The sequence below is a fragment of the Ammodytes marinus genome (assembly GCF_949987685.1).
Source record: "Ammodytes marinus genome assembly, chromosome: 18".
NCBI classification, from domain to species: Eukaryota; Metazoa; Chordata; class Actinopteri; order Uranoscopiformes; family Ammodytidae; genus Ammodytes; species Ammodytes marinus.
The window spans coordinates 18,910,278-18,923,947 of record NC_137222.1 but is presented as its reverse complement, the minus strand read 5'-3'; the positions used below and the strand labels follow the sequence as shown (position 1 = coordinate 18,923,947).

Sequence of the window (13,670 nt, the reverse complement as noted above, 5' to 3'; positions counted from 1 at the left end):
AAAACAACATATCCTGTGAAAGTTACTCTATTAAATTTGTCAAAGTGCATTTCAAACATAAGACTATTCACAATGCTGAAAAGGCCAAGAAGTGCATTAAGACAACATTGGCCATATAAGAACAAAATGACAAAAATAACAATTCATTGAAATGCAATCAAACACAATGTAAGTAAAAGGTTTTACATTGATACTTTGTTAGTAATTTTTTTGTAAATTTGACTTGGATCATAATTAGTGATGATATTGATATAACTTGTATGTTACTGTTGGCTTGTTGCCTTGCTATTCACATCCATGACATGACAACAATGATAATAAGCCACACATTTCATTGTGTCATCATTAACTTCCTGGTGTGTGTTATCAATCCCCCATATGCAATACAAGATAACTGAACTACACATTGATCTAAATGTGCTTCGAAAACGTGCTTAAAATCAAATCAATAATGTTTTAGTTGTGCTTGCAGTGTGGTTCTACGGATGGCAATGATAGTTCACCCACTTTACACCAGATTGAAATTGCTCGACAACCTTTAAATAAATAACATCTAGTACAGACATCTGTGGTCCCCTATGAAAATGAAATTAAGCTAACACTCACATGTTAAACCAAGAGGCTCAACCCGGTATACACTGACGTAACTTGAGCATTAAGTTCCAAGCATCACCGTGCCTGTACAACAAACAGAGCTGCTAGCATGACTGTAGACTCTTAAACCCGTTTAATTCAATATGGAAGAGGCTAAAATTTGCACAGGGATAGGATCACCATCTGGATCCATATGTGTGCCTATTCCGGGTTCTAATATTATCTCCTTCATATATTAATCACAACAAACTCGGTCAGGATATTTTCCTCTTTATGAAAAAAGGGAACTTTTATTTCCAACTGAATTAGTATATGTTTAATTAACTAAATAATACAATAATATTATGTACAAAAATAAAACTATACAACACAATATATTATAGTATTAATGATATACAATCCAATTTGAAAGCTGATGTGCATCTATGCAAGATACACAAGACAACTGCTTTTGGGTTAATCATATAATGTTAGATGAGTTCTTGTTCCTGTGCTGGAACAATGCAAACTTTACCTAGGTGAAAAGGGTAGCAGGGAGACAATGTCTCAAACGAAAAGGTCCTGTTTCACTAGTTTGTTGTTTTGCAGATAGCCTCCCACCCTGACATGTCTGAGAGGATTTTCTGCTTTGGCAAATAAAAAATGTTCCCCCCCCCCAAAAAAAATAAAGAAATAAAAAATGTTGAGTAATGGTTCAAACGCTGGTGGAAACAGCCCACATGCTTTGAAAGTAGATGGTTGAAATAGGTGCAGTGTCAGTGTGGGAGGACAGTGTTGTGCACAAAAGACAGAGAAGCACTTCAAAACCACAATCCTGATACGGGCATCTCCCATATCGGTGATACGCAGCATTTCAACTCTCTTCACATGAGCATGGTGTCATAGTGCAAAGCCAGAGAGAGATGGCAAAGCAGCAAATCACTTGAGCAGTGTCAGCAATACTTTCTATTACATATTTCAGAGTGTTCAAGATATAAATGTAGCTTGAGTGAGGGAATGCAAAGTTTAGAGATGAAATGATTTGATAGCCTACTTTGGTTTAGTATAGTTTGCTCAGGTTAAAGCCGAAATATCGTATTTTCTTTCAGGCACTTAAATGCAGCGGGGAAAAGTTATTATTAACACACAGCTAAGATTATCTTATCTTATCGCCTCATAGAGTTCATGACAATCTTGTTAGCTTACAATCCTTAACATCTTGCAAATATGCCAGCAACATTAGCATCCAGATTGTGTTTCTGTCCATCCCATGACTAAATCAAACAAGCGATTTCTTTTTAACTGTGGTTGTGTTTCAACTTCTGAGGGAATGAATTTGGCTCTTCATTAACTTTGTCCGTCTGCTGTTTGATGTGGGGGCCAGCAGGTTTCATCAGAGCTTTCCCACTGAAAAGTGCTACTGTCTAGAGACAAAGCACTAATGATAGCAGTGACACTGTACCAGAGCAGTAGGGCAGGACAACCGAAAACAAGCTTTTGCCTCAGTACAACTTTGTAAAGCTGAGGGATGCTATAGGGACTCCTGATTAATTACTGTTTGCGCGGGTCTGACACTATGAGCTTCAACTTTCACTTTAGACATATTAATTTGATCCAACATAAATGGATTAATTAAAGCAGCTTTTAATAAGTAATTACATTAAATATATTCATTGAAGCAGCTTCAAAGAAGAAATTATCTAGGTACACAGGGACACAGTTCTGGCAGTTGTTACCAGTGAAGAAAATGTTTCAAATAGTTTTTTTCTAGAACATTTCTCATGATGCAAATTAATAACAGATACGATTAATTAATATTCGGTATGCAGCCACAACCATTAAAAAGGCTTTGTTGTTCATTTTGCTGTTACGTTAACTGTTTTCAAATTTACCTTTATTTGAAAGGATAAGTAGCATATAGCCAAACAGAACAGTAGGTTACAATTCACAATACAACAATAACCTGGATATCTAAATGTTGTTAAATTGAATTTACTGTATTCAATTTGAGCATTTCTTTTTATAGCAGTCCTGTCTCGATATATGGCAACACCCACACGCACACACACACACACACACACGTTTACATGGCAAATGAGGACCAATGTATTGATCATAATTTGTGGGGACCACCCTTTATACAGTGGCTTGAAAAAGTATTCATACCCCTTGAACTTTTCCACATTTTGTCATGTCACAACCACACACGTACATTTATTTTATTGGGATTTCATGTGATAGACCAACACAAAGTGGCGCATAATTGTGAAGTGGAATGAAAATGAAATATGATTTACAATTGTTTTATAAATACAAAACTGAAAAGTGTGTCGTGCAAAAGTATTCAGCCCCCCTGAGTAAATACGTTGTGGAGCCACCTATTGCTGCAATTACAGCTCCAAGTCTATTTGGGTATGTCTCTACCAGCTTTGTACATCTACATACTGACATTTTTGCCCGTTCATCTTTGCAAAATAGCTCAAGCTTCAGATTGGATGCAGAGGGTCTGTGAACAGCAATTTTCAAGTCTTTCCAGATATTCTCAATTGGATTTAGGTCTGGACTTGGACTTGCCTTAGGAACCTCCACCCAGTCTCAAGTCTTTTGCAGACTCTAACAGGTTTGTTCTGCCCTGTATTTGGCTCAATCCATCTTCCCATCAACTTTGACTAGCTTCCCTGTCCCTGCTGAAGAGCAGGACCCCCACAGCATGATGCTGCCACCACCATGTTTCACAGTAGTGATGGTGTTTTCAGGGTGATGTGCAGTGTGAGTTTTCCGCCACACATTGCATTTTGCATTTAGGCCAGAAACTTCAAGTTTGGTCTTATCTGCATATGCTGCGTCCCCCGAATGGTTTGCGGCAAGGGTTGGAGGAAGGTGCTCTGGTCAGATGAGAACAAAATTGAGGTTTTTGGCCATAATGCAAAATGCAATGTGTGCTGGAAAACACCCAATACACACCATCCCCACCGTGAAACATGGTGGTGGCAGCATCAAGCTGTGGGGGTCCTGTTCTTCAACAGGGAAGGGGAAACTGGTTAGAGTTGATGGGAAGATGGATGGAGCCAAATACAGGGCAGAAACCTATTAGAGTCTGCAACTGACTTGAGAGTGGGGTGAAAGTTCACCTTACAGCAGGACAACTACCCTAAACATACAACCATATCTACAATGGAATGGTTAACTTTAGATCAAAGCATAGTCATGTGTTAGAATGGACCAGTCAAAGTCCAGAACTAAATACATTTGAGAATATCTGGAAATACTTGAAAATTGCTGTTCACAGACACTTTCCATCTAATCTGACGCTGAATCTGAAGCTCGAGCTATTTTGCAAAGAAGAATGGGCAAAATATTTTGTCTGTAGAAAAGCTGGTAGAGACAAACCCCAATAGACTTGGAGCTGTAATTGCAGCGAGAGGTGGTTCTACAACGTATTGACTAAGGGGGGCTGAATACCTTGCATGCCAGATTTTTCAGTTTTTTATTTATAAAAAAAAATTGAAAACCATGTTTCATTTTCATTCCACTTCACAATTATGCGGCACTTTGTGTTGTTCTATCACATGAAATCCCAATAAAATAAATGTACGTGTGGGGTTGTTACGTGACAAAATGTGGAAAAGTTCAAGGGGTATGAATATTTTTTCAAGCCACTGTATGTGCTAGAGGTATGACAACATTAAGAACACATATACACACACAAACACACAGGAATCACAACCAACACTTGAGGCATTATTTCCCCAATTGTAGCCTTACAAAAGCAAATGTATTCCCTTTACCAGCAAGTTCTTGGCTTCCTCGGGAGTAGGAAATGCCAAAGTCAATCAGTTGTGTGCGGGTGTTATCTTTTACAGAGTAGCAGATCCCCCCTGGTTCTGCAAAGTTACATGAATGCAGAATGCAAAGTGGCTTCTGAGCCTATAAATTGGCAGCGGTGTTGACGAGGGAATATTGCGTTGTGTGCTTCTTGTCAGTGTTAGCCGATTTCGACCAGCACCAGAACAAATTGTATCCTTCAGTAGCAGAGAAGAAGTGAAAAGCAGGGCCTCTGTGAGAGTAGGCACTCTTAGGAAAGAGCCTCCAAATAGGCAAAGACAACAAAGATTTATTCTCTTCACCTATAGGGTAGCATTGTTTTGCTGAGTAAATACTGAACATCCACTGTGGAAAATATTGATGCAATAGCACCCAGCAGGCAAGCATAACAGCTCAGAAATAAATCGGAAAACTTTGTGAGTGTAAAATAAAAGTAAATTGTGCCTATAAAGATGTATCAATTTATTGGCAAATGTTTTTGAGTCAAAAATTAATCTAGTTTGATAGTCAGATTATCTTTCAAGTCAGTTGACTTGTTAGGTTAAAATGGATTTCTTGTTCCACTGTTTATGTAATAGGCTACATCTGTTTTTCTAATTCACCTTGGAAATGTGACATTTTACAGACATTGAAACACAAAACATAGCAGCACGGACTGAGACAATGTCTGAAAATCACACTCTAAGGCCCCATAAATGAGTTTGACCATTGAGAACTCCTACAGTGAAAACTCAGTCCTTACACTTAGCTCCAACAGTCGCCTTCTAAGCCATTTTCACCATGAAATGAAGCGTGCAATACTTCTCTGAATGAATAAGACTGGACTGAAATAGTTTCCATGGTGGTAACATCTTTTCACATTGTGTCGTTTTCCCCTTCCTCTGCCTTGCTCTGATATCAAACAGGGAGGACGTGCCACCTCCCGAGAGCCGCACAGTCAGTCGCCGTACAAGCCGGAGTGCCAGTCAGCAGCCACACGTTACTTACGCTCCGGTTGGTGCGACAAGAGAGCTGACCTCTCTCAATGAGGGACACACACCCACCCCTTCCAGCACCAGCCATGGACACACACCACTCAAGAACACACCAGTCAAATATGAAAGCGAGTACGGATACGCAGTGTGACAAGCAACGGCAGAGCTGACCTGAGAAGCATTAAGAGGCTCACTGTAATGAAATATTAAAGACATTTTTGAACACTTGGAAAGTGAAAACGTGCAGCAGTGAGTCTGCATACCATTTAAAGGCTAAGCTCTGAAGTGTGATGTGAGTTAGTTACGTCAAGATCGTGTACAGAATCTTCAAAATCATGTGTAAGTATAAAAAATGATTTTGACAAAGACATTCTAGAAATTATTGTTCTCATATTTTACCACATGCTGAAATAAACTGTTCCTGGAACTTTGGGGAGGGTTTTGGTGTTTTTATCACTTGCAATGGAAATGGAAAATTAATTATTCAAAATGATACAGTCAAAAATGTAAACCAAAAGAGAAATATTTATTTCATGATAGACCTCATTTGGAAATACTCAACCATTCAAAAGAAAAATGTACACGATTAAGTACTTATTTTTTCGAGGATGTATTGACAGGAGTTGACATATCAACAGCCACATGCAATGGGTTTTTGTCCACTACATAAACAGCGACAAGCCCCCCCTCTAATGCTAGACAACTTCCTGTGTGTCTTGCTCACACAGTGCCAGGACTTTTTTGTGTTTTTTTCGGGGCGGGCCGCCTTTTCAATAACACACATCATAGACAGTCAAAAGTTTAGAAACTAAACATATCAGCATCTTCTGCTCCAGAAGTCTTTGTGAACCAGCCAGAGCTGATGTGCTCAGTGTTTGCACTTTACTTCTCAGAAGGGTTTGTGGATGCTTTGAGACCTAGTCCAAACTGTTTTCATAACCTAATTAGTTTTGACCTATTTGCACCAAAACAACAGACTTTATTTCAAAGAAAAACAGCCACTTTTTATTATTTAAATTTTTTTCTAGTATAACTTTTATTTTATTTCCTTTTTGTGAACTGTTAAATATTGAAATGTAAGAAAAGACAATTCAGTGCAAGCGGTATATCATTACTCAAATGTGTAGGTGGAAGATATGGAGGTTAAAAGTTAAGGCCAGTTAGTCAATGTACTTTCAATTAAAATGGATGCAAACTAAACACATAGAATAACCTCCTAAAGAAAGCATAGCACTATAAACCCAATACACATCTGAAAATCTGTATAACCAGAATTACAAAGTTGTCTGGTACATAGTGCTTTCAGTAGAACGCTTATGAAAGCTGTGTGCCAACACACTGCAGTCTAAAGGGCTGTAAATATGTAAAACAGTATTATGGCACTAAGTAAAAGGAAACACTGAGCACTGCACCTCTGTAAAATCACAAAATGTTTAAGGGCTCCTTCTGTGGATTCATGTTAATCATCACCTGACTTACACAACATTTCTGACACCGTTTAATTGTTCACCAGTCTGCACAGCACCAACTATGGATTGCACACATGAGAAATTATTGACATTGAGGAAAAACTAAAAAGTCCCGTCACCTGATCATCTGAAAAAATAAGGCAAGGTACAAACCTCATAGCAGTCGATCACGCTCCACGCAGACATTAAAACATGGCTGAATTTGGCTTCAAATAAGAATAATAAAAAAACCTCTTTGTCCAGTTCTCAAAAAAAAAGAAAAAAAAAAGATTGGTTCTGTGCAAAAAAACACGTAAAAACAATGAACACCTAGATTTAAAAGTGTGAAGTGGTCGTCGACTGGAATGTTTTGATGTTTCCCTTTCGCATCCGGCTGATTGCACCCATAGAGTTATGACACAGAGACTGACGTGAGATGTGTAGTGCTGTTGGCTATAAAAACAACTGCAACTGTCTCTGTGAGTCCGTCCACTCAAACAGATACATTAAATGCTTCACGATCTTGTTTTTTTCGAGGTGCTCGGAAGGTTGAGCTGTCCTCAGAATGTTGTGGTAGTGCCTCTCTCCTTAAGTTGTCTGGATGTGTACAAACTGTCTTTTTCGGGGATGGCAATGTTCTTTACTGGCTGATGTTGAGGTTCAGTAAGCGACCATTCTTCAAAGGCACCATACTGTACATTGGTCTGTGTGTGTTTGTGTGTGTGTGTGTGTGTGTGTGTGTGTGTGTGTGTGTGTGTGTGTGTGTGTGTGTGTGTGTGTGTGTGTGTGTGTGTGTGTGTGTGTGTGTGTGTGTGTGTGTGTGTGTGGGCACATGCATACATGGAGAAGTCAAACGAGTCAACACAGTCGATTCCCTCCACTGGTGTCAGCCCACAAGGCATCACCATGACAACTAAGGCAAAATCTCTCGACATGAAAACAGAGCATCTGTCTTTTTTTTCTTTTTTTTTTGTCTTTTCTTATCTTATTTTTCTCTCCTGATTCCTCGCAGTTACTAAAATCAACTTCTCCACAATAATCATTAGTAATGATAATAATCTCTATTCAATAAATTATCTATACTGTACAATTATTTCACCTTGCGTAGACCTGCAACAAAAGGGGAGCCTTTTTCAAAGTAAAGCTATCCACAGTCAGTTTCTGCTGTTCAGTTCATAGAGGCTCTGCAGAGCACACACAGGCTGACAGACAGCAAGCATGTTTCTTCTTCTTTCCTGTACAGAAATTAAAACAGGACCTCCAGCAGCAATAAAAACAACAAAAATAAAAAAATAAAATTCCAAATAAAAGCAAAGCTGATGCATAATTGAAGACAGAGAAACGGGGTAAACCACACTCGCCCAAAAGTGAGTATTGAGAAAACAACAATAAAAAAGTGTTCTTCTTTTCATAGAGTTGTTTTCCTGGAGAGAGGGAGTCATTTTCTCTGAGAACAGTAGATCACAGAAGATGGTTCCTGATTTAATAGGGAGCCAGGCCGGCAAACATCCGGGTCTTACTGCACTCCTTCTTCGTCCACGTAGGTCGAGGGAAACCATCCAATCTGAAACGGAACAGTAACGATCAGAGGTGTATACTCTATCTTTTAAGTATTAAATGTTAACTAAGGATAATAACTGAGGCAATTCATTCAGATGCCTTTTTACATCCAGTTGAGCTGCAGAATTAATACAGATTTAGTAACACACAAAAGTGAATCCATTGAATGTGCAGCATGAATACATTTGACTAAGCCAACTCAGAATTCTTGCTCAAAAACATATACATTTTGTTATCTTTCTCACTGGCAGGTAGTCATCATAGTTAGAGTGGATTACATCACTCTGCTTCATGCGGTTATGGAAAATAACACATTCCTCGAACCCTGCATGTGTTTCAATAACTGCTTGGCTAAGCATCAAATTAAATCATGATGTAGGTGCTACAAAAGGTTTGGACCCGTCACAGATCAAATCCGTGAACACAATGTGCCATTGCTGCATCACCAGTGAAGCCAATGCTCAAGTAAGCACACAACCAAATGCAAAAATGTATGTACGTATATCTATTTATACTGTATTTACATTGTGCAGTGCTGTCTGTATCTGAATGTGAGCCAGACCACCTACGCCAGTGGTCTGAATAATCGACTGTGTGAATTAACTGATCCTGATTCAGATGGAATGTTAACACTAGGTTTCCATGGGATCTAAATGGGCTTACGTGAAGTGTCTCCTTACTCAAACAACATATCTGAGCATATTTCCCCAGATATGCTCTCTCTAAGTCAACGTTATTCCTTGCAAATGAATATTCTACAATTGCTTTAATTATACACAGAGAGTGGGAATCTAGATGATTGCATCTGACAAGTGATTAGACATGGTCTCCTGGATGACACCACCCCTTCAAACTTTATTTCCATGAAGCTCCGGGTGGAGTAAAAACAAGATGGCAACAAGCTATAATTTGACAGCTACAGTACCTCTGAGTGCAACCCAGTTCAGCTGTGCAACAGTGCAATCGTTAAGTGGATACACTCACTCTGGGTCCACAGCGACGCATTAACACTGTCACATTTACAGCCTAATGGGGAACATCCCCAAAATAAAAAGCTTCCAGTTTTACTGTCAGCCTATTAAACTGGCATCTCGCCCAGCAGCCAGTCTCTGCACTTCTCTCCTTCAGCCACCAACTTTAGGATTGCTCTAAAGTTCAATGGTTTTGACTGTCGAATTCCCAGCCCATAAAAGCCTGCACCAGCGTTGTAGTGCCTAAATACTTGCTTTTGCCTTATGCACATCCCTATTTGTATGCGTCTAGCAGCGGGCAAGTTATTGATCTAAGAAGATTACAGCACCCACTATGTTTTCTTTCTATTTGGGCTTTACACCCTGGGTCTGGCTTAACACAAACTGTTATCGGTCATGATGAGTATTCATCTTGTGTACTGCAATGTATTTTCCAAAGGGGAGGTGCAGTCCTATTAAGTCTTTGTTTCTGTGATAAGTTGCAGGTGGATTGGAGCTGGCTTTACAAGGTGGCCTGTTTATGTCAATGTACCCTTCCTTATTATTTACTCCCAACCATCCTATCCCATCATAAGGTCAGTCTACCCTTACTTTTGAAAACAAATATTCTGTTTGAACTGCAAAACACACTAGTCTATTCTAGGAATTTGAAGAAAAGGGGCATACATTTTCACATACATTGTCTTGTGTTACCCTGGTCAATACCATTAATTGGGGGCTCGTCCGGGATTTAAACCTGGGACCTCTCGCAAAGACTCTCATGGTTTACTCACTCGTCCGTTGGCCTCTCCTTTCCACCAGCCCTGGTCTCCACCGATCTTGCTGTAGATTTTGACAACGTCGCCTTCTCGCAGTGACAGCTCTCTCATGTCTCGCGCTGCAAAGTTATACCTGGCCACTGCCGTACTGACCACCCGCGGCGTAAACACTGTGGAGGTGGAAAACAATGGGAACTTAATCCATTGACATTGCAAAAAATTTAACAAATTATTTCACCTACGGTTCATAAGACAAACACAAGTCATTAATCACTGGTATGACCGAAACCCAAGACAAACCATCTCATGCAATAGGGAGATGTTCGTGAATTGAAATATCTACTGGGAATGGTGGTAACAATTAGTGGTGAAGAACGGAATAGTTCTGTGTTCAGTTTGACATAATGTGGTCACACAATGACAAATGAGCATGCCAAAAAAACAAGTTCTTTCATAATGGGATAGGAAATAGTTTTGATGTTTTCTTGATTTAATGAGGGAGTGTCATCCTAGGGAAGAACTGAAATGTAGTCGCTGATGAAAAGAGCATGACAGAGAAGAAGCAATGAGGTCGAGCACAAAGAAATATGTAATTTCATAATAGGCCTTTTATGAAATTACATATGATGAGGGGCAGGAGGCGGAAAGAAAGAAACACACAAGACAGGTGAATTCAAAGTATATGGATGGACCGCCATGGGTTAAGTAGTATAAATGTAAATAGTTTTTTTAACAGTGGGGTATTATGGTAACTTTCTAGTATCAGTACACCATGCAACAATAGCAAGGCAGTTAATATTTGCGTTTGTGAAACTAAATAATTTGCTCTGGTGCATGGACATATGACATGTATGTAATTCTATAGCCTCAACCAGGGTATCACTGTGCTTAATGCAAGTAGTTCAGGACTCCCCCCCCCCCCCTCAGTGTGTGTATCAGTGTCCCGCTGATGCAGAATAATTTCAAAAAGAGTAAAAACCAATGAGGACAGAGTTATGATGTAATGACTTGTGGCCAACCAATACTGAAATTTGATCGCTCACACACTCACTCACACAGTGACATTTGTAGGGCTGGCCTCGCTTTGCCATGTAGCGAAAAAGAAAGAAAGAGAGACAGACAGATAGGGAGTACCTGACCAAAAGGGAGCCGGGCCCTGAGGAGTGGAGAAGTTGAGGCCCTGCGGACTGAGGAAGGAGAAGTTGTAGGATGCACAGGTGGCTGCTGAGAGGAGAGGAGAAAGAGGAGGAAATAAAGCTGGAACATGCGTGCAGAGCTGGAGCCAGAGAAGCAGAGAAAGCTTGTGCACTGAAGGGATTTGTCTCTGGATTGGTCATGACTGTTTTTTTTTATAAGCTTTAATCGTGATCATGTTGGTGTTGGTGCATTTTGGTGACATTTTGATTGCTCTGGTGGTGTGACTGTCAACTGCATTTTTAAATTTAAAAATAATCATTTGTGGAATACACAAGGAACATTGGGGGAATGTTCAGTGTATGCATTCATGAAAAGGCTTAACATGTTGCTTGTTGATAATGTTGCAAAGCTTTGTTACAAACAGTAGTCAGTGCCTTGTAAATAACAATGTGCAATGATACAAAAGTAAAAACTAAACTGTGTTTTTGTTCATTGAATTTACGTTACATATATATACACTTCTTATATTTGGCTACTATGCATTTGCACAATTTTGTATAGCTGTTTGTCTCGACTTACTCCATTATAAATCTGTGAGTACATTACCGCGCATAGAGCATATCTTTTAAATGAAATAAGAGAAGCAAATTTGATTATCCCTGACCTTTATCAGGCAATAGACCCACTGATAATACACTGTTATAATGATAGATGCTTTCTATCACATCTTCCCTATTCCCTCCACTGTTTCTTACGCAACGGTAGTGTGTGACGTACCCACAACGATAAAAATACACAAAAAGGAAAACACGCACCGAGAAAGAGCGAGAGCACATCATCTTTGCGAAAGGCTTGATTACATCCATTCATTTCCAAATTCACAGAGAACAGGAAGGAAACAATCTCACTGTGGTGGCCACTTATCAAACACAGACAGACCAGTGTAAGACAGAAGCCATAGCAAGGCCCGGTGCCAGTATTGAGAAAGTGGCAATTTAGAACAGAAAGTGTTGCCAATTTAGACAGCCAGACCACTGGACTCAGAGTTTGCTGAAAAACACTCTCTTTATCTTTCTTTCTCTGTTTCAGACTGCTAGTCCCCATGTATGTCCTGTTCCCCACTAGGCTTCCTCCTTTCCTCTCGGTATGAGACTGGCCTGGGGAAGAAGAGTGCACCGGTGATAACAGACTGAGTTGGAGTCTTTCTCCTATATTTTACCCTTTCTTACCACCTCCACAGATAAGATGGCAAGGAGTAACATTTGTAAGATGGCCCTAAACAATGTCAAATTAATTGTAATAATCATTCATGGAATTGCAGGCAGATATAGTATTTGACATACACTGTGCTATTAGTTGCTGGGCCAAAACATCCATCCACCCATTTTCCACTACTGATCCAATTTGGACTAAGGATGGCATCATGGCAGCGGTCTAAACAAGGAAGCTTATATGTCCTTCTCCATAGTCATTCCCTCCAGCTCTGTCCGGTTAACTCTGAAGTCCTCCCAGGTCTGTAGTGCATTCCACTGCAGAGATTTGAGCCAGGAGGCATCTGAATTTTTCAGCAAAGTTTTGCTTATTTATTATTTTTTCGACTTATAGCTCTTTTTTGCAAGAAAAGTACTTTCCAATATCCAGTATAACGAAAAAAACACTTCTGGAGTTACGGTGGTCAGCCAGTTTGGACTTAAAGCTGACTTTTTGCAGACCATGTAACCCCCTGGGTATTTTGTTTACCCATGCGCCAATGGAGGAAAACAGAGAGAAGCCCACTGGGAATTTAAGGTTCTTGACACGTTTTCCAGGTTCCAAGGACACACACAATGTGTATTGGTGAGTTACACTGAATGGAAACATAGCTTTTTTTTCGGTTTACAAGAAAACTCCACAGGGTTAATATAGCGGTAGAGCAGGTATTTACTATGGTCAGGATGTGTGTTGGCATTGGCTGACATTTAATACCTGTCTAAAAGGTATTTCAACGTGTACCCAGTGTCTCTGACTTAATGCCCAAGGTGAAAGTATAGTGATGACCAAGAGGAATATTCAGAAGGCTTACCCGGTGAACGTGTACTGGCCCGTGTTAGCGAGCGTTCTCTCGACTTGTATGGGTATCGCAACGTGGTATCTAACAACTTGAAGCTTTCTTTCAGGGAATGGGCCTGATAGTACTCCACCAGCTCCTGTTAGAATAAGCAGTACAGAATGATTAAGAAATGTGACCATCTTGTTTTGTTTTTCTTTCTTCTCACACAGACATCAAGGCACTGTGGGCATTGTTGTGTTGGTAGTTAAGCATAAGCCTTACCAAAAGACTCTCAAACTTCTTGGCCTCGGTGATGTGTATCCAGCTGTCTTTTTCAATGACTTTGATGTGTTTCACTTCTTCATTGAATCTGTAAAACCAAACACAGCAGACAA

At 39.8% G+C, this 13,670-nt stretch overlaps 2 protein-coding genes across 5 annotated transcripts in view; one reads left to right on the top strand and one right to left on the bottom strand.

Moving 5' to 3' along the window:
- vsig8a (V-set and immunoglobulin domain containing 8a) overlaps positions 1–5,523 on the top strand; it is a gene marked incomplete at both ends in the record, with an annotated part of 13,853 nt that extends 8,330 nt beyond the window's left edge. The window contains one exon of the mRNA XM_080047125.1: positions 5,304–5,523. Coding sequence (XP_079903251.1) covers positions 5,304–5,523 — 220 coding nt within the window. The remainder of the gene's footprint in view (positions 1–5,303) is intronic.
- Positions 5,524–5,877: 354 nt separating this feature from the next.
- Positions 5,878–13,670, bottom strand: part of vav2 (vav 2 guanine nucleotide exchange factor) — a 201,009-nt gene continuing 193,216 nt past the window's right edge. For all 4 annotated transcript variants that reach the window (XM_080046269.1, XM_080046271.1, XM_080046270.1 and 1 more), the window contains 4 exons: positions 13,558–13,645; positions 13,309–13,432; positions 10,125–10,279; positions 5,878–8,384 (listed from right to left, as the gene is read on the bottom strand). In XM_080046269.1, the coding sequence (XP_079902395.1) occupies positions 8,337–8,384; positions 10,125–10,279; positions 13,309–13,432; positions 13,558–13,645 (415 nt within the window). In that variant the 3' untranslated portion in view covers positions 5,878–8,336. The remainder of the gene's footprint in view (positions 8,385–10,124; positions 10,280–13,308; positions 13,433–13,557; positions 13,646–13,670) is intronic.